This window comes from Macrobrachium nipponense, chromosome 3, assembly GCF_015104395.2.
Source record: "Macrobrachium nipponense isolate FS-2020 chromosome 3, ASM1510439v2, whole genome shotgun sequence".
Classification (NCBI taxonomy): Eukaryota; Metazoa; Arthropoda; class Malacostraca; order Decapoda; family Palaemonidae; genus Macrobrachium; species Macrobrachium nipponense.
This window is the reverse complement of record NC_087202.1, coordinates 78,014,327-78,033,718: the sequence shown is the minus strand read 5'-3', so window position 1 is coordinate 78,033,718 and position 19,392 is coordinate 78,014,327. Positions and strand designations below refer to the sequence as shown.

General features: G+C 37.6%; 1 protein-coding gene across 1 annotated transcript in view; it reads left to right on the top strand.

Annotated features, from left to right (window-relative positions):
- The window catches only part of LOC135221835 (S phase cyclin A-associated protein in the endoplasmic reticulum-like), a 233,562-nt gene that overhangs the window by 55,117 nt on the left and 159,053 nt on the right, over window positions 1-19,392 (top strand). Inside the window, exons 11-12 of the mRNA XM_064259737.1 lie at window positions 10,398-10,537; window positions 18,186-18,355. Coding sequence (XP_064115807.1) covers window positions 10,398-10,537; window positions 18,186-18,355 — 310 coding nt within the window. The remainder of the gene's footprint in view (window positions 1-10,397; window positions 10,538-18,185; window positions 18,356-19,392) is intronic.

Here is a 19,392-nt window from a genome sequence, read left to right as displayed (position 1 = left end):
AAGAGCATCAAGGAAATAGATACCCTAATCCAGACTGTAAGGATTGTATCTGGGGACATCAGGATGGAGTTTGGAATAGAAAAATGCGCCTTAGTCAACATACAAAAGGGCAAAGTAACAAGAACTGAAGGGATAATGCTACCAGATGGGAGCAGCATCAAACACATAGATGAGACTGGATACAAATACCTGGGAATAATGGAAGGAGGGGATATAAAACACCAAGAGATGTAGGACATGATCAGGAAAGAATATATGCAGAGACTCAAGTCGATACTCAAGTCAAAACTCAATGGCGGAAATATGATAAAAGCCATAAACACATAGGCAGTGCCAGTAATCAGATACAGCGCAGGAATAGTGGAATGGACGAAGGCAGAACTCCGCAGCATAGATCAGAAAACCAGGAAACATGACAATACACAAAGCACTACACCCAAGAGCAAATACGGACAGACTATACATAACAGGAAAGGAAGGAGGGAGAGGACTACTAAGTATAGAGGACTGGGGTAATATCTGAAAACCAGTGAAGACGAGTGGCTAAAGAGTGCATGGGAAGAAGGACTAATAAAAGTAGACGAAGACCCAGAAATATACAGACAGGAGAATGACAAACAGAACAGAGGACTGGTACAACAAACCAATGCACGGACAATACATGAGACAGACTAAAGAACTGGCCAGCGATGACACGTGGCAATGGCTACAGAGGGGAGAGCTAAAGAAGGAAACTGAAGGAATGATAACAGCGGCACAAGATCAGGCCCTAAGAACCAGATATGTTCAAAGAACGATAGACGGAAATAACATCTCTCCCATATGTAGGAAGTGCAATATGAAAAATGAAACCATAAACCACATAGCAAGTGAATGTCTGGCACTTGCACAGAACCAGCACAAAAAGAGGCATGATTCAGTGGCAAAAGCCCTCCACTGGAGCCTGTGCAAGAAACATCAGCTACCTTGCAGTAATAAGTGGTACGAGCACCAACCTGAAGGAGTGATAGAAAACGATCAGGCAAAGATCCTCTGGGACTATGGTATCAGAACAGATAGGGTGATACATGCAAATAGACCAGACGTGACATTGATTGACAAAATCAAGAAGAAAGTATCACTCATTGATGTCGCAATACCATGGGACACCAGTGTTGAAGAGAAAGAGAGGGAAAAAGTGGATAAGTATCAAGATCTGAAAATAGAAATAAGAAGGATATGGGATATGCCAGTGGAAATTGTACCTATAATCATAGGAACACTAGGCACAATCCCAAGATCCCTGAAAAGGAATCTAGAAAAACTAGAGGCTGAAGTAGCTCCAGGACTCATCCAGAAGAGTGTGATCCTAGAAACGGTGCACATAGTAAGAAAAGTGATGGACTCCTAAGGAGGCAGGATGCAACCCGGAACCCCACACTATAAATACCACCCAGTCGATTAGAGGACTGTGATGGAGCAAAAGAAAAAAAAAAAATGATAATAATAATACACATACCTGAGAGCGCAACTTTGGATGAGAAAATGATGCTGATCTGTCAGTAGCCTTGATAAGGGGAGCAATCATATATTGTACAAAATTATAGCTGAGGACCCACTTTAGATTGGGTAATAGTTAGGTAAACACTGTGTTTAGTTAAACTGATTATATTTACTCTCATAATCACATCAGAAAAAAAGCATTACAATGTATGGGTTCGACAAATAACAATTATTTAGATCTTGAAGTAGATGAACAGGTGACTGGAGGTTTCCGGGCACATGGAGCGAAGAAGATAATGGGGAAAATTTCCCCCAGAACACATGAGGTGAGAATTGTGCCCACATGTGCACTACTGCAAATCTGCAACACACACACACACACACACACACAGAGAGAGAGAGAGAGAGAGGAGAGAGAGAGAGAGAGAGAGAGAGAGAGAGAGAGAGATTGCCTGCAAACTGGCAGCACTCCCCCACCTGTCACATTAACTTGACATTTTATTTATGGGACTTACCCAGTAATTATAAAGCTAAGAGTTTCATTCGTCCAGCAGTTAAATTCCGAAATTCCTGGCGTACGCTAATTTTCCTGTTTTATTTTGTCTAGGTAACAATTTGAATTTTGGCCTAGCCTAACTCCTTTCTTTCTCTATAAAAATGAATAATCTACCCACCTGTACGCTTTCTCCAACTCCAGTACACTCCAGAAATCACCTTAAAACACCAGCACCACAAGACTTACGACCCAAAAAACAACTCCTACCAGACAGAGAGCTCTCCCCTACCAACCACACACACCACACGTGCTTTCTACTGCCCCGTGTTATTGTTTACATCCTGCCGACGCCGCCGCCATCTTGTCTATGACGTCACAGCCTATGACGTCACAACACAACTTAAATACATCAACAGACACCTTCTAGAATCTACCACATGTTTGTCTATATATAGGACACCCACCATATTTCAACAATGCATAAAATACCCATAACAATTATACAATATATATCACACTATCTATACCATAACAATTATACAATATATAATCACACTTATCTCTTTCTCCCTCCCCTCCGACTGTTTCCTAACCTAGTATTCCCCTCTTAATTTCCTTCGTCCTCCAACTCTTTACCCTCTACATAATTTCTAATACATTCCCTGAAACTCCTGCTTTAGTTAATACATCAGCCACTTGCTCCTTTCCTTTTATCCATCTCACCTCCTTTATTTCCCTGGATTCAATGGTTTCCCTTATTGCAGCAATATCTATTTTTTAATCTCTTGCTACTTACACCAGTGCTCGATTTGATGGCGGTCATTAGTGTTTTACTATCAGTGTTAACCAAGGCTTCTAAATTTCTCCCTCCTACTACCTCTTCCCACAAATGCTTGAAATATATCAATCCTTCTACAGCTTCCCCAACACTCAGGGCTTCAGCCTCAATGGTGGATTTTGCCACTCTCCTGGATTTCCTAGACTTCCACCATATGGGACTTCTCTCTTCCCATCTGTCAAAGAAATAATATAACCCAGTTGAGTATGGCCATCTTCTATGTTTCCAAATGAAGCGTCTGCATAGGCTTCCCAATAAACCCTTTCTTTCTTCCATCTCACTTATTGTAACGTTGCCCATCATGCTCTTAGTTTTTCTCACAATTTTAATAAGTTTCTTCATATCCTGAGTTGTTCCTTCTTTAAATGCTTTACTTAATTCGCTAATATCATATGATATTTCTGGCATCGTGTGTAGTGATACCCAATTCAGCTGTCCTACCACTGGATCTGTACTCTGTTACTCTTTTTTTTTTGTTCTAGCACTCTATTACCCGTATATCTTCTATCTCTGGTTCTCTTATGGAATTTATATACTGCCACTGATTAAGGGAAAAATCTATTCTCCTTCTGCTCTATTACTACTCCTATATAACTTGAACCTTTTATCTCTCTTGTCTCCTACTTGCAATTTCCCTTTCAATCTCCCAATCGTTTCCTTTAAGAATCCTTCAGTTCCTCCGTAGCAAAAATCATCTACGTGTGTACACAAAATGCCTTCCAATTTATTGTTCTTTTTCCAAAAGAATATATTAGGTTCTAGTCTACTTCTCTCACCTTGAAGCTCCTTCACTACTTTCACCACTTTACAATACCATGCTTTTGCTGCATCCTTGAGCCCATAGACTGTTTTCTTCAACTTCCATAATCCCCTCCAACCATCTTCCCTTGGTGGCTTCAAGTACACTTCTCTTTGTATCTCGTCACCTTGTAAATATGCAGTTTTGACATCCAATGTATAACAATTCCAATTTTTCACCTTTATTATGGTTAGACAGAATTTTAAAATTTCAGCATTGCATGTGGGAGCATCCTTTTCCCACTCAGCCATCTTCTTCAAACCCTCTAGCTACCAATCTTGCTTTACATATCCTTTCCCCCCCTTTTTATCTTTTCAGTTACTATCCATCTTGTAGATATAGCTTTTTGTCCAACATCATTTACCTCCTCATATACCTGGTTATCTCTCCAACTTAGAAGTTCTTTTTCTTTAGCTTCCATTATGCTTCTATTTTCAAATCCCAGCAACACCTCCTCTTCATCTTCAATTTTTTCTACCTGACTATAATCCCTCAAGTTAACCCACCCTTTGTCACCTGACTGTGAGTCTCGTATATTGTACGAATCAGCCCATGCTTGGCTTGATCTTTTTCCTGCAAGACCTAAAATAGTCCATTCTTCTACTTGTCCTGTATCATTGTTTATAGCCCTAACTCTATTTCCCTTTTTGAATTTTGGTATCTCTTCCATTAACTCGCTTTCTATTGACCCACTTTGCCCGTATCTTCCACTGTTTCCTCTATCACCTCTCTTTCTATAGTCTCTTCTGTGTCTGCATTCCTTCTCTCACCCATTATCTCCTCTCCTTCCAGCCAATCTACTTTCCCTTCATTTGGGCCATCTGACCTACCTTTCACCCCATGGGATTTATCTATTCTAGCCGATATCTCTTCTGTATCTGGGTGATCGTCGTTGAATCCTTGTCACATGTATCCTAGCTACTTCTCTTAAAGAATCCCCATGTTTGACTATTATTGTTTTCCCCGATACTCCCACTACCTGAGCAGGTCCTCTCCATTCATTTTCATTTTTCCTCTTATAGAATACCTCATCTCCTACCACTGCTTCTTCAAATTTATGTTCTCTGATGTTTTTGTTTAGCGCTATTCTTATTTTATTACAGGACTCATTTTTTATAAATGCTTCTCTGGCCTTGTGCATTGCATTCAGTGTGTCCCTTACCATACCCTCTTCCATCCCTTTTTCTCTGCTTGCAGGACTAGAACTTTCTTCTCCTATTAGGTTAGGCAGTGAAGGGTTTTTTCCAAATACTAATTGGTTGGGAGAGAAACCTCCATTATTCATTAAACAGTTCCTAGCACTCACTACCCATTTCAAAGCTAGGGACCAATCTACTTCCTCTTCCTCCATCATCTTCCTTACACTTCCCTTGATCATGCCTACGGTCTTTTCACATAATCCGTTGCTCCACGGAGATTCTGATGCTGTGGCTAATACTTTAATATTCCATTTTTCTGCCATCCTCCTTACTTTTTCATTTTGAAAATTCTCCCCACCCCCCCATTATCTGACAATATTTTGGAGGGTGCTCCAAATATAGAACAAAAAAAACCAGCACTCAAAAAGTATCTTTATTATAGTTTTCTGGTTTCTTATCTTTTATCCAACAGGCCTGACAATATCTCGTTGCCATATCCACTATTACCAAGAACTTTCTCTCTTCTATCTCTCCCACATCCATCGCTACGACTTCATTGAACGTTTTACTCCAGAAAAGCCTACTCCCACCCCCCCCCGGTTTGGCGGGGTTTTCTTTTGTATTTTTTACAAACCTCACAATTTTTAATCAGTTCCGTTAGTAACTTTCTTATTTCCTCCCTTTTTCTTTTTTTTCGATAACCCATTACTCATTGTGCTCCTCTGTTAGCTTCCATATTTTATCTCCACTTCCATGACCAAACTGTAAATGTAATTTCTTCATTGTGTTCTTAATTTCCCTCGGATTCTTTCCCCTTCCAACCCTCCAGTAATAATTCTTCTACCTTCCTCCTCCTTATAGGCACTCTTAAATGACCCTGTTCGTCTTCTCTTAACTCTACTTTCATTCCCCCTAATACTTCTACTATGACACAATTTTCTTTCAAATTTTATTTAGGGTCATACCCATTTTACTCATGGTTTGCTTACCTATCAGCCAGGGTATATCACCTTGCAGAATTTCTGTCTTCAAATAAAACTTTCTGTTTTTTTAGTATCACAGGTATTTCTATTATTCCTCTGGACTTATAAGATGTCTCACCAAAATTAAACACTTTATTAGACTCTGTCCTAGTGTCCCTCATTCTCCTCAACTTTCTTCCTGACTCAAATCCATGACAATACGTGCTAGTCACAATTCCCCGCAAACTGTTGATTACACCCTGTGTCCAAAATTGCATCAACCACCCTCCCATGATGCTTCCACTATTTTATTAACTTCTCCTACATAAACCTCTTCTTCTTCTGTCCCATTTTCTGTTTTTACCTTATTTTCTTCTAGTCTTGTTTCAGTTTTCTTCCTATTATGAAAATTCTGAGGACAATCCCTAGCCCAATGCCATTCTGAGCTGCATATTGCACATACTGTTACCTTCCCTTCTTTGTTTATAGGATTTCTACCACCCCTTCCTCGGTTCCATCTTCCCCGATATCTTGGTTTTCCCTCCCTCTCCCAGAACTGGCATTGCCTTCTGACGAACCCCACCATTCCCGTTCCTCTTTAGTCCCTAATCCCTCAAATAGTCTTTTCATTGTTTGCGACACTGTTTCCGTACTCTAGCTTTTCTTGCCCACAAGCCGATAATACCATTTGTTTTTGATTTTCCGTGAGATTTGCTTGCTCTATTACATGATAACCCCTTGACTTCGCCTTCAAGCGCGCCTTTCCCCATTGCTCTTTCACACTCAGATGCTGCCTTCTCGTATCTAATTAAATAGTCCGCCATATTTTCACTAGATTCTCTTCTTATTAGAAGGTATCTTTTTATTCTACCGTAATTCTCCATTACCGAGTCTTTTAGATAGGCTTTATCTAGTTTCTCTAGGATTAACTTTGGACCCTCTGTACCAGTAAGTTTATCTTTATCTAATGCTTCCACTAGCTCTCGGGCTTTCCCTTTTAAGCTCATTCTTCATTTCTATCGCCGGGTATTTTGTATCTTCTTCCATACAACAATAGCAATCTTCGGCTTGACCTTTCCATTCTTTGTATTCTTCTTGTATCCCGCTAAACCTAGGACATTCCCTTCTCCATCTAGTAGTCTCCCTTTGTTCACTGTCGGATCCAGGCATCTTTGATCAACCACGCTCTGCTACCAGTTTGAATTTTGGCCTAGCCTAACTCCTTTCTTTCTCTATAAAAATGAATAATCTACCCACCTGTACGCTTTCTCCAACTCCAGTACACTCCAGAAATCACCTTAAAACACCAGCACCACAAGACTTACGACCCCAAAAACAACATCCTACCAGACAGAGAGCTCTCCCCTACCAACCACACACCACCAACACGTGCTTTCTACTGCCCCGTGTTATTGTTTACATCCTGCCGACGCCGCCGCCATCTTGTCTATGAGTCACAGCCTATGACGTCACAACACAAACTTAAATACATCAACAGACACCTTCTAGAATCTACCACATGTTGTCTATATATAGGACACCCACCATATTTCAACAATGCATAAAATACCCATAACAATTATACAATATATAATCACACTTATCTATACCCATAACAATTATCAATATATAATCAACAATGACTCCACCCACTTTCAGGGTAAGAGAGGAACCACTTGGCAAAGAGCTTGGTTTGTTTTTGCCCGCTAATGGCTACAGACTGGTTGTCAGCTGCAGTTAATTTTAGAATTCTTTTCTTTTTCTTTTGTTTCTCAGCATTTGGTGAAGTATAAATTGCACTGTTTTGGCTGACTCATTGATATTATTTAGATTTAAGTTCTTTGAAGAACTAGATAGTTTTGGATTTGTTTACTGACTTTTCTCACCCTTTTTCAACATGTCGGACTCTAGTGTGTCTAACATTAGGTACTGTGCGAATGGTTGTAAAACTAGGTTGACCAAGGAGCCATATGATACTCATTCTTTGTGTACAAATTGCTGTGGACAAATATATGTTAGGTGAATGTAAGATGCAATGAGTGTCATGATTGGGATGAGAGAACATGGAGGAACTTAGAATCTCATTTAAGAAAATTAGATAGAGATAGAAAGAGAAAGGCTCTAGCTAGAGCTAATTTGAAATCAGTTAGCCAGGGATTGTGGATTCAAATGTTCCTGTTATTTCTCTAGCTCCAGTTCCCAGTTCTCTTACTGTACCACCTGCTAAAGTTTCAGGCTCCCACACTTCCAATGCCAACCCCATTGCCAGTTTAGAAGAGACGCTGGAAAAATGCTTCTCTTTGTTAGTGTAGACGATGGAGCAACTCGGTTCATCAGTCAAAGTTCTGATGGATAAGGGTAAAAGTGACAGTGCAGTGTTAGTGGAGGAGGCGGCTGTTCATTCCATCGACTCTCCTAGGCAAAGGTCACTTCCATACTCCCCAGTACATGGGAGGAGTCAAACCAGTATCCCATATCTTCTAAAGGAATTTCCCCAAATGAACTTTAAGATAGGAATACTTAAGTGTTTTAGGCTCAGAGATCCTGATGACTTCTCTGAGATCATAGGACAATGTGTCATCCTGCTCAACTATGACTGTTAACTTGAGTCATTTGTAATACAATTGCAGTGTCTGAAAGTTGTAATACAATTGTAATACAATTGCAGTGTCTGAAAGACTGAATTTAGGTCGCGGTTGACCAGCTCCAAATGTTTGACTATCAAATCAACAAACAACCAACGACTGATACTCAAGTGCTATTACACGTATACTTACAAAATAATACATGAAATAACCAAACACAACACTTTCCAAATAAGTACAAATACAACAAAACACAATACGTATCTTCCTTTCGTACAGTATGCATTTCCACTTTACGTAAATGAGAGAAATATATACAAACTATATTACAACTTACGCCAAAGCACAATCTCTTGTCGAAGTTTTGACTGTGGGATTGTCGCTAGTGATGGAGCTGTTTCTCATGAGCTAGAAGGGAATCTTCTGGTCCTTGTAGTAAATCATAAGATCAACTTTTTTGTCTGCATTGGTGGGTTTTACATGGGCGCCGATAGGTATAAAAAGAAGGAAGCCTTGAAGGACACCAGTGGTGCCCCTGTAAAACTCACCAGTGCTGACAAAAAGTTGACCTTACAATCATACAAGGACTGGAAGACTGCCCACTACCTCATGAAGAGCAGTCCCATACTAATCCTTGAAGAACAGCCCCATTGCTAGTGACAATCCCTGAAGAGGAGATGAGTATTTTACCAAGAATGGATAATACCATTCCTACTCTGGTATGATTACAGCTCACCTCTCCAAGAGGATCACCGTTCACCTACACAAAGGGGTGTCATACCAGCACTATGAGAGGGAACATGGTAGTGGCCCCCTATGCCAGCAGATTGTAAGAAGCACAAAAATCCTGGGAAACAATAATGATCATTGCTTACTCCTATATAAGGAGGCCTTCACCTTCCTCTGATGGAAACCATGGCTGAATGTAACCCTGGGACCCTTCATCTCCCTCCACTGTCAGGAAAACAGCAAGTCTGCCCCAATCCCTCCAGCTGCCTGTTGTTTCAGACAACATGCCTTGTGATCATAACTCCCGTGACTGGACCAGCCAATCACTGCCTTTGTTGGTCTGCTAGATTCTCCTGGATGATCATTCCACTCCCAGCCAATAGGGGGAGCCCCCTCTTTCCCCTCATTTTGACAGTCAATCAAAAATTGCCTAAAATTTCTGTAATTTCACGTGTTGGTATAAATATGACATAATTGTACCCCTGGCTTCATTTGCCCCTTGGTGAATGGTAGAGTACTACTGAAACGTCAAGAAATAAATGAGCTTTGGACAGCTGTTATGTAATTTACCTGCTGCTACAAAGAAACTCATTCGAGAGTGTGAGAGACTACAATAAAAACTCAACGATGATGATGATGATGATTCTCAGACTTAAAATACGTACAGTGTGTTACAGGTGATGTTGTATGGATTAAGTTTTAGGAAAACTTTGGATGGCTGAAACACTTCAGTCACTTTTTTCCTCAAAGTATATGATGAAAGGTAATTCTATTTGGGAAGAAACTTTCTATTTAGGAAAGAAAAGAAAGATTATAGCCTTACAGTAGTGAGATGAGTCTTCTAACTATCTCAGAATTGTTGAGAAAAAATTTGATTTGTACTGTAGTTTGTCAAGGAACTCTTGTTTGTAGCCAGCTTATATTTGAGGTTATTGGTTGATAAAAAATGATAAACAGCTTTCACACAGTTGTAAATTTACTCTTAACTTTCACAATCCTATTTGCTTTGGGAGAATACACTTTTTGGGGTTTTGTATGTAATTTTCTTATTGATTAAATAATGTTATTCTGTTTACTTAGCCTGATCTTTGATTTATAGTATACCTTTAGTTATACTTTTCAGCATTAGTTTGGAAATGTTTGGCTGTAGTGCTGTAATTTTGTTTTGTTACATAGTTGAACTATAAAACTATATATGTGAAGTTAGCCTTGAGTTTTAATAACTTCATTTACTATTATAACTTATGCTGCTATTAATATGACGTAATGACAGTTCTCTATTTTTTTAAAAGGAATAGGCATACTACTGTAAAATATTGTTCATAATTCTTGCTTTTGTTAAGCGATTTATTTTGATGTCTAACCAGAATGCACTGAATAGTCAAGAAAGGGCAACCTCCAGTTCATCTCTCTCCAGTAGTACATCATCCAGTGGTCTGTCATGGGCAGATAAAGTTCGAGGTGTGCCGGTTTCCTTGCAGTCATCACAATTATCTCTACAGGGCACGTATTTTGTTTTGCAATAGATTTAGTTGTAGCTTTGTAGTTTAAGTTGCAATAATATTTTTCTTATTTTTTGAGGTAACTGTGGAGTGGATGGTAAAAGGACATGATAATGGTTTTAGGAAATAAATATCGGCTTAATATTATTATTAAATAACAAGCCAATGACTACTAAATGTACTAATGGGTTATGAAATAAGGTTAATTTTGCTGTTGATTTGCCATTTGATGTAGGGAGTGTTAAGATTCTTGAATTACAGTACTTTGGGGCATGCATATATATTCTGTTTTGCCATCAATATATCAATATAAATATTTGCTTAGCTAACATCTAGGAAAGGATCATGTCTTTTTATTCCCCTTCCCTTTGCCTGTCACAGTGCACTTGGGAATTTTATTAATGATGATATATATAAAGTAAAACATTTCCAGTTTCCTTTTGATTGCTTTTATATTTATAAGAAACTTGAAGAATTAAGTATAAAATTTTGAAGTTCAGAGTGGCTTTGAAATTAAATTTGTTGAGCTGAAGTACTCATTTTGATTGCTCTTAATAAGAAGCACTGTTTTTTCACGACATTGCACATGGCACCTTAAATAGTTATTAAGTTTTTATTTTAGTAAATTATGGGGATTAAATGTAATTTGAAAGGGCTTTTTACTTTGGTAGCTAAGCTTCTTAAATGTTAGCAGTTTGATAACAAGTCACTTGTGTGAATATAAGAGAAAACTAAAATGAACAATCTCTGGTGAGCACTGCACCATATCTTTATTTAATCGAAACAGTAATGATGGTAAAAAAAGGCATTGAGGATTAGTTGGTGGAATTTGTTTCCTAAGTGTTTGAATGTTTTACAGTACGTATTAGTATTTGGGAAACAATTCCCAAAGGTGGTTGATTGCCACGGTAGTATATCAGTGCACATAAACCCATGATCATGATTCCGGAGTAAGCTTTTATAAATTTTCTGTACAAATGCTGGTAGTATATCAGTGCACATTAACCTATGATCATGATTCCGGTGTAAGCTTATATAGATTTTCTGCACAAATGCAAGACTGTATTTTACCTATCTTTGAAGAGTATAGTTATTGCTCATTGGTCTTGTTGAACTAATGAATAATGATAATAATAGTTGGGAAGTAGACCTTAAACAATTTCTTTTGAGAATAATGGCTGATTCAGCTGCATTAATTGTATACAGGGCTTTCTCAAGTCTCCTTAATGTTATGTTGAGTTTTCTGTATTGCTTAGACTGGCAGGCAATGTGCTAATGGAGGACACGTCAAAAACACTGGATTCAAGGGTCAATTATTATTCTGCATGAGAAATGCATCAATCTTGTTTCTCTCTCTCTCTCTCTCTCTCTCTCTCTCTCTCTCTCTCTCTCTCTCTCTCTCTCTCTCTCTCTCTCTCTCTCTCTCTCTCTCTCCTTATATTTTTGCAACGTTTCGACTCATGCTCTGCTGGTGATATGGTGAAGGTTGGAGTTGGACTGATGCTGTGAGGAGTCCGACAGTGTTTTATACCAGTGGTGCCAGCTGGGTGCAACTGGATGTTGATTTTTGGTTTTTGGCATAGCCGTGATGATTGTCTCAGCACTCGGTTGATGTCATGAGAAGCTGCATTTTCATTGGCTCTTCACTCTATGATGTCATTCCTGGTGTTGTTGTCTGTGTTTCCTTCATTGGGGGGTCATCTACGGGAATATTGGTGGTATTATTTGTTAATACCATTGGTCCTTGGGTCAGATTCCACCTTAAGCTTGTGGGAAGGAGGAAGGCTTCTTGTGTCTTGTTCAGGGAGGGTTTTTTTTTTAATAAAATGAACAGCGTTTCCAGCAAGCACAGACCCCTCAGGTCACGGGTGCTACCAAGGATTGTAGCATCATTGACAATACTATCCCGGGAAGGGGTCTGGTTGTGGCTGGTGAGGGCACGGCACTTGATGGCACCCTCCTCAATATGACACGAGATTCTGCATTTGGATTATAGTCTGGATACGCCAACTCCACATCTTTTACAACCTATTCTTTCTATCTTCCAACCACTTTTATCATTCTTTCATCCCACTTCAGCAGTCCATTCCGTCAACAGCGTAGACATACCTAAACAAACTTTAATAAATTTCCTGCCAAATTCAACCAATCCTGTAAATGCATGCAACTCAGTCACCGTCCTGAGTTGTGAAAAATCTTTTACTTTGCCACAAATTTTTCTGACTTTCGCAAGCCAGACGCACTCACCATGTGGCCCAAAATTTCTACTTATGCAAACCACTTACACTTAAACTTTGCCACGGTCACTTTCACGACAACTTCCACTTACACTTAAACTTTGCCACGGTCACTTTCCCACCTACTTCTTCCAACTTTCGCAACACCACATTCACCAACCTTTTACAGTGGAACCTCAGTTTTCATACATAATTTGTTCGTCCCACAAAGTCTGAAATGTATAAAATCTGAAACAATTCCCATAAGAAATAATGTAAATACAATTAATGCATTCCAGACACCCAAAAGTATTAACAAAAATACATTCTACAGTTTTATGTACAGAAAACAATGAGAAATAAATGTAAATGACTAATGAAAGGAAAAAATGGACATTTAACATCACTCTTACCTTTGTGGCGGACACTTTCTGCACAATACGGGAGGTTCTCAACAAGTTCTGGAATGCACGAATGTCATGATGACTCTAGTGGCCCCATTCTTGCCCCACTTCAGACAGCCCCACTTCAGCCAGCCCCACTTCAGCCAGTTCCACCAAGTATTGTCCAGGAGACACCTCAGACAGTAGGGATTTTCAAGAATAGCTTCAGAAGCAATTGCAAAGTGTAGGCACTCCTCTTCTGGTAGGTCCTATCAAGCCAAGTGGGCATGACATCTCGTCTTCTAAGATGTCTGTAGTGGACATTGCAGACTTTGTTCTGTATTTAAGGATGTCTAGAAGCCTTTCCTCCTCTACGATCAAAGGATATAGGGCAGTTTGGTGTTTTGAAACAGAGGATTGGATCTTTCAACTAATTAAGAAGCATCAGACCTCATCAAATCCTTCGATACCTCCAAGTCTAAGGGGTTAGAGACATTCTCTTGAAATTTGGATGTAGTTTGGAAATGGCCACACCTAATATTCACCTTCATGTCTATAGATTATGTTGGTGTTTTTGCATGTTGTTCTTTGGTTTTAGTCCCTTGGTGCAGGACAAAGAGTGGCATAAGTACTAGAATGTGACTCACTTTCTAGAGGGGGGAGGATGCCAAAATCTAGTGGTGTTACTCTAACATGGGTAACACTAGATCTAGATTGAAGACAGTGGTAGGTGCAATGGAAGATTCTGAGATAAATGTTGATTTCTATCATGAGTCAGCACTGAGCCTTTTGCTGTTTTATCATAGTTATGGCTAAAGCCTCAAAGGGGTGCAGAAAAAGGGAGCCTTCTTTACGTATACAGATCATTTGGTGCTAATGGCATAATCTGAGGAAGAAGTGGTGGAATTGTTTGAAATATGGAAATGTGGATTGAAAAGGAGAGGACTGAAAGGCAAAGTTAGAAAAGGAAAAGTTACAGTGACAGGAATGTAAGCAAAGGAAAAAGTATAATAAAGAAATTTGCCATGTGGTTGTTAAAGAAGAGTGGAGTGGTGAACTCTGTGCAGTGTACCAAATGTAACAGATGATGTCACAAAATGCTCAGAATTACAAAATATATGTGGAACAAGACGTTTTTAATCCTCAAACTACATTGCAAAAGCAAATGGAGAATTTGGTTATTGAGAATCCTATTGTATTATTTTGGCAGTTCTTAGAAAAAGTTAGCTTGGTGATACTCTGGATAGTGAATCAGAAGTTGAGAGAACAATAAGAGAGTAGGTGTAGCTTGGATGAAAAGTGAAGATAGCTAGTCTACTTATTAATAAAGATTTCTCATAAATAGACTAATGAGAAGTACATAAGTACTACTTTGTGTATCAAAAAACTTGGGTAGTGACAAGTAAAATATAGAGGACTAAGAAAGCGGGATTGCAGAATGTTAAGGTTCATGACCTTGAAAGATCTTATTGCAAATGAGGAATTGACGGAGATATGGTTTTAAGAGGCTGCGTAAAAGATCTCAAAACTTGATGATTGTTTTGACTTGTGATAAAAAGGGATGAGGAACAGTTTGACCACAAAGCAGTGGATACAGAAATAGCAGGAGGAAGACTTGCACAAAGACACAAGAACTCATGGGAAAAGGTAATAGATGAAGACCTGGACTAGATATGACCAAGTAGAGGATGACTGGACAGAAGAGAGTGGAGAGAACTAATTTTAAGTGTAATCCCATGAAGATGATGATCATTAGAATGCCTTAAGGTAATATTTGAGTTTGATGTAAAGTGATGTAAAGAATATGCAGTCCAGCACTAATAAATTTGCAGTCTTTTGATAATATGTAAAAAGTAATTGTATGTATTCTTTAGATCTCATTCAGTTTTATAGAGAGATTACTTGCTATTATTGGGAACATTATTCTCACATACGTATTTGTAAAGTCTGGTTAGACCAACAACCTTGTGGCCTAATCTAGCCCAGGCCTGATTGGTACAGAAAGTGAATGGGTGAGAAAGTCTAGAATTTACCAGTGACAGAAGCAATATACCTGTCTGAAAAATGGGGAGGCTTACTTTCAGCGTTGAATGTTTTGTTATTAAAAGAATAAGATAACCAGTAATACTCATATAGTGTATAGTTCTTGTCTACTGGTTGTAGGCAGGTCTCTTGTCTTTTCCTCCACAGTCCTGAGTATGTGTGGAAGGAAACCACAAACTTGATTGTTAACTAGTTTGATTGATCTTTCATACGAGTGACTTATGGAATATGGTGTAGAGATGAGGCGAGTAAGAGACAGCATCTGGGTACTTAGTAATTATTAACAAATTTCTGCCAAGACAAACTTCCGTGAACAGAAAAGTAGTATCTAATATCAGATCAAGAAAGACATAATTTTACATTCAGGTATGTTTTCTCACACTTGGAAAACAGTTAATAATTTTTTGTGCAAAATAAGGAAAGTTCACCATTACATATTGTTTAATAGCTTGAAGAGTTTTGCATTTACAAATGTTTTTAGTTTTACAAGTGAAATACTATAACTTCTGAAAATACTTGAAAAAGAGAGCTTTGGCCGATTGTCTTGGGCTTGTGTTTTTTCTGTTGAAAGTTGGTGAACTTGTTTTAGCAGGCAGATGCCTGAAGGGCCCAACTGGGGCCCCACCGTGGAATTGTCTGCTTTTCTCATATTTTATGGATTATTCATCCTGCCTCCTCTCAAAAAGATAGGTTTGTCAATGTTATGGGAGATGTTTATTTACACACTTCATGTGGGACAGGTTAAACATTGGCTGTCCTGTTTACTGTATCCTGCAAATCATGAAAGTTTTACTGTTGTTCTCAGGAGTCCTTGCGGTAAGCCCCCAAAACTTTTGTAACCATGTGTACATTTCATGTTGTTTACTCTCACAGATATTCTGGGAATTGTGAAGTATAATTTTAGTTTTAGTTATTTGGATGTCTTTCATTGTACAGCTGTTAAATGTTAAGATAGCTTTCAATTGAAGAGGATTCTTTTTCATCTTGTACAGAGTGAAAAGGAGTTAATTTTTTATTTTTCATTATTGGCCAGGCTAACTTTGGATGAGTTAGTTGTAGCTTTTTCAGTATAGAAAGTGCTGCTATGAACAACATGTATTAAGTGTAATAAATATAGTACTATTAGTCTCATAAACTGGTGTAATAAATATAGTACTATTAGTCTCATAAACTGGTGCCTTTGTTACAAGAAACTTATAGAAAATTAAACATAGGTTCAAGGGTTAGTAAATAAACTTTTGAACCCTCAAAATCACTCACTTTTAGTTTTCAGTTTGTATTCATGCCAAATAATTTTGTATGCTGTTCAGAAGTAAATTCAGAGTAGTCAGGTATATTTTGTATATATTGGTAGTATAGACTTGTTCATTCTCCTCTCCCCTCTGTCTTACCTAAGGTTACCCTGAACTAGTGTACTGTAAAATATCAGCATATGGTAAAGTTTACATTGCCTTTTTGCTATGTTGATTACTGCTTAATTTGCTAGTCCATAACTAGCTTTAGTAAGCAATACTATACATATTATAGCTAAGCTATATGGTGACTATGAAATTGACATATATCTGTATGCAATAGCTTTTTGTCTTGCATGATCTGTGTGGATGAAGATAAGCAGCTGGCTGTGTGTGTGGCAATAATGAACAAGAATATTGCATTTTGAGATATTTTTTTCAAGTTTTACATAGCTAAAATCCTGACTTCTTGATTTCCAACATGTTATGGTCTTAGTATACCATAGTGTTATACACAGAAACTTGTAAAGCCCAGGCTGATCAAGTAATCAGATAATTTTAACCATTTTTTCTTCAGCTTTAGTGCAATGTCAGTGCAATCATACTTGGTAATCTGCATGTTGCAGCATTAATTATTTATTCTTGAGATGTAATCCACATGTGTACTTAATGAGTTGGAAAAACTATTTGGCCATTCCTTTATACGTGTGAAGGAGAAGTGGGGTTACTTTTAATTGTACTTTAACATTTACATTTGGAGCTAGTTTTCTTGGGACATACATTTTATTGAATAAAGGAGTACATTAAAGTGAAAGTGTTTGGGAATGTAAGAGATCTCTATTAATGTTGATTAGCACAACAAATCCATGAAGGTGAAGATTCAAATATCCTTTTTGGTATGTTGGCATATATAATAACTTTTTCATGTTCTTTTCTTGGAGTAGTAAAATGGAAAGGGTGAATGATGGGTGAAAGGTCGAAGTCTTTCACTACATCTTAGTTATGTAAGTATTTTATGAATAAATATTTATGCACTTGTTAGATAAACTAAAAGAGTGTGATGAAGGATGGTGGAGCACTTGGTTTTTATGAATTTGTTGCTGGGTTATTTTCGTATTTGTATGACTAGATGACATAAGCATAAATTAGTAATTGATAATCATGATATCTGTGCTTCCAAGTTATGAACTATACCTCTATCTCCACTTGGTCTTACATTTATATTCAGTTCACTTTTATCTGATTCCATTGTATTTTTTGTATTTTACTCCTCAAATTTAGTTTTTGCTGTCTCCTCTACAAGAAGATAGCAAAATCTCCATCTGGTCTTACATTTATATTCAGTTCACTGTTATCTGATTCCATTGAATTTTTTGTATTTTACTCTTCAAATTTAATTTTTGCTGTCTCTTCTACAAGAAGACAGCAAAGAAAAATTGCTTCTCTTAAAAGATTTCTAAATATACTTTGAGATTGTAAGAACATTTTTCTAACAAAGGCTACTGTCTTCCTTCAGACACTTGATTCTATATGCATAAAGCCTATTTATTTGTTACTACTCCAGGATTTATATGATAAAATTATTTAAGGCTGCAGTGATTGAGATGTGATAGGATTTTTTTTTAATCTGTATGTTTGTTCCACAAAAGTAACATCATCATTACAAATTATCATTACAGTATTTCAAGTGTTGTTGGTATTTCCTGGGAATGACACCAAAGGTAAATTATCTTAACAGGTTCTTCTGTAGGTGCATAGTATTGGACTGATTTTTTAAAGCTTCTTTATTTTTACCTACCTTTTGACAGATGATGGCGAGGGCTGGGAGGTAGTACGTAGAGGTCGCAGGAGTCATGGTGGAAGTACTGCTTCACTTAATAATAGTAGCCAGTACCAGCAGCATTCATATTCTAATAGAGATTCTCGGAGTGGTAGTCTTAAGGATGATGGTATGTCTAATAGTTTTATTATAATCCTTTTGTTAGAAAAATCTGGGTATATTATTTTGTGCTTTTTAAGTAATTTTTTATTTAGCATTTTCTTGATTGCTTATGCCAAAATTGACAAGGGTATTAAGAGTTATGGAATACCTTTATTAACCCTTAAACGCCGAGCCAGTATTTCCGAAAGTGTCTCCTGTATGCTGGCGGCGTTCGCAAGTAAGCGCCTAAGTGGAAAAAAAGTTTTTTTAAACAAATCACAGCATGCTTAATTTTCAAGATTAAGAGTTCATTTTTGGCTCCTTTTTTTTTTGTCATTGCCTGAAGTTTAGTATGCAACCATCAGAAATGAAAAAAAATATCAATATCATTATAAATATTGAAATATATGACAGCGCAAAAAAAAAATTTCATAAATAATTGTATACAAATCACGCTGTGAGCAAAACAGTTAAAGCTAATGAGTTAATTATTTTTTCGTTGTATTGTTCACTAAATTGCGATGATTTTGGTATATAACAAATTGTAAAACAATCAAAGCAATACAGAGAAAATATTATCACAAAATGATGCATGAATTCGTAATGCGCGGACGTAAAAAAAAGCTGTTTTAAAAAATTCACCATAAATCGAAATATTGTGCTGGAGACTTCCTGTTTGTTGCAAAATGAAGGTAATTGATTGAATATTACTAGACTGTAAGTGTTGTAGCTTACAATTGCAGTTTTCGACCATTTCGGTCGAGTTAAAGTTGACTGAAGGACAAATTTTTTCTATTTATCGTTATTTATATGAAAATATTCCAAAACTTAAAAGCTACAACCATGGGTTGTTTTTTGTTGTATTCTACATGAAATTGCGCAAATTTTCATATATAAAACTTTATGTAATGGCTAATTTAAAATGGTGCAAACATTACGACAATTGGACGAAAAAATGTCTGATTTTTTCGGAAGAGTTACTGCGCGAACATAAGAAAAAAGTTTATTTCATAAATTCACCATAAATCGAAATATTGTGCTAGAAACTTCCAATTTGCCACCGAA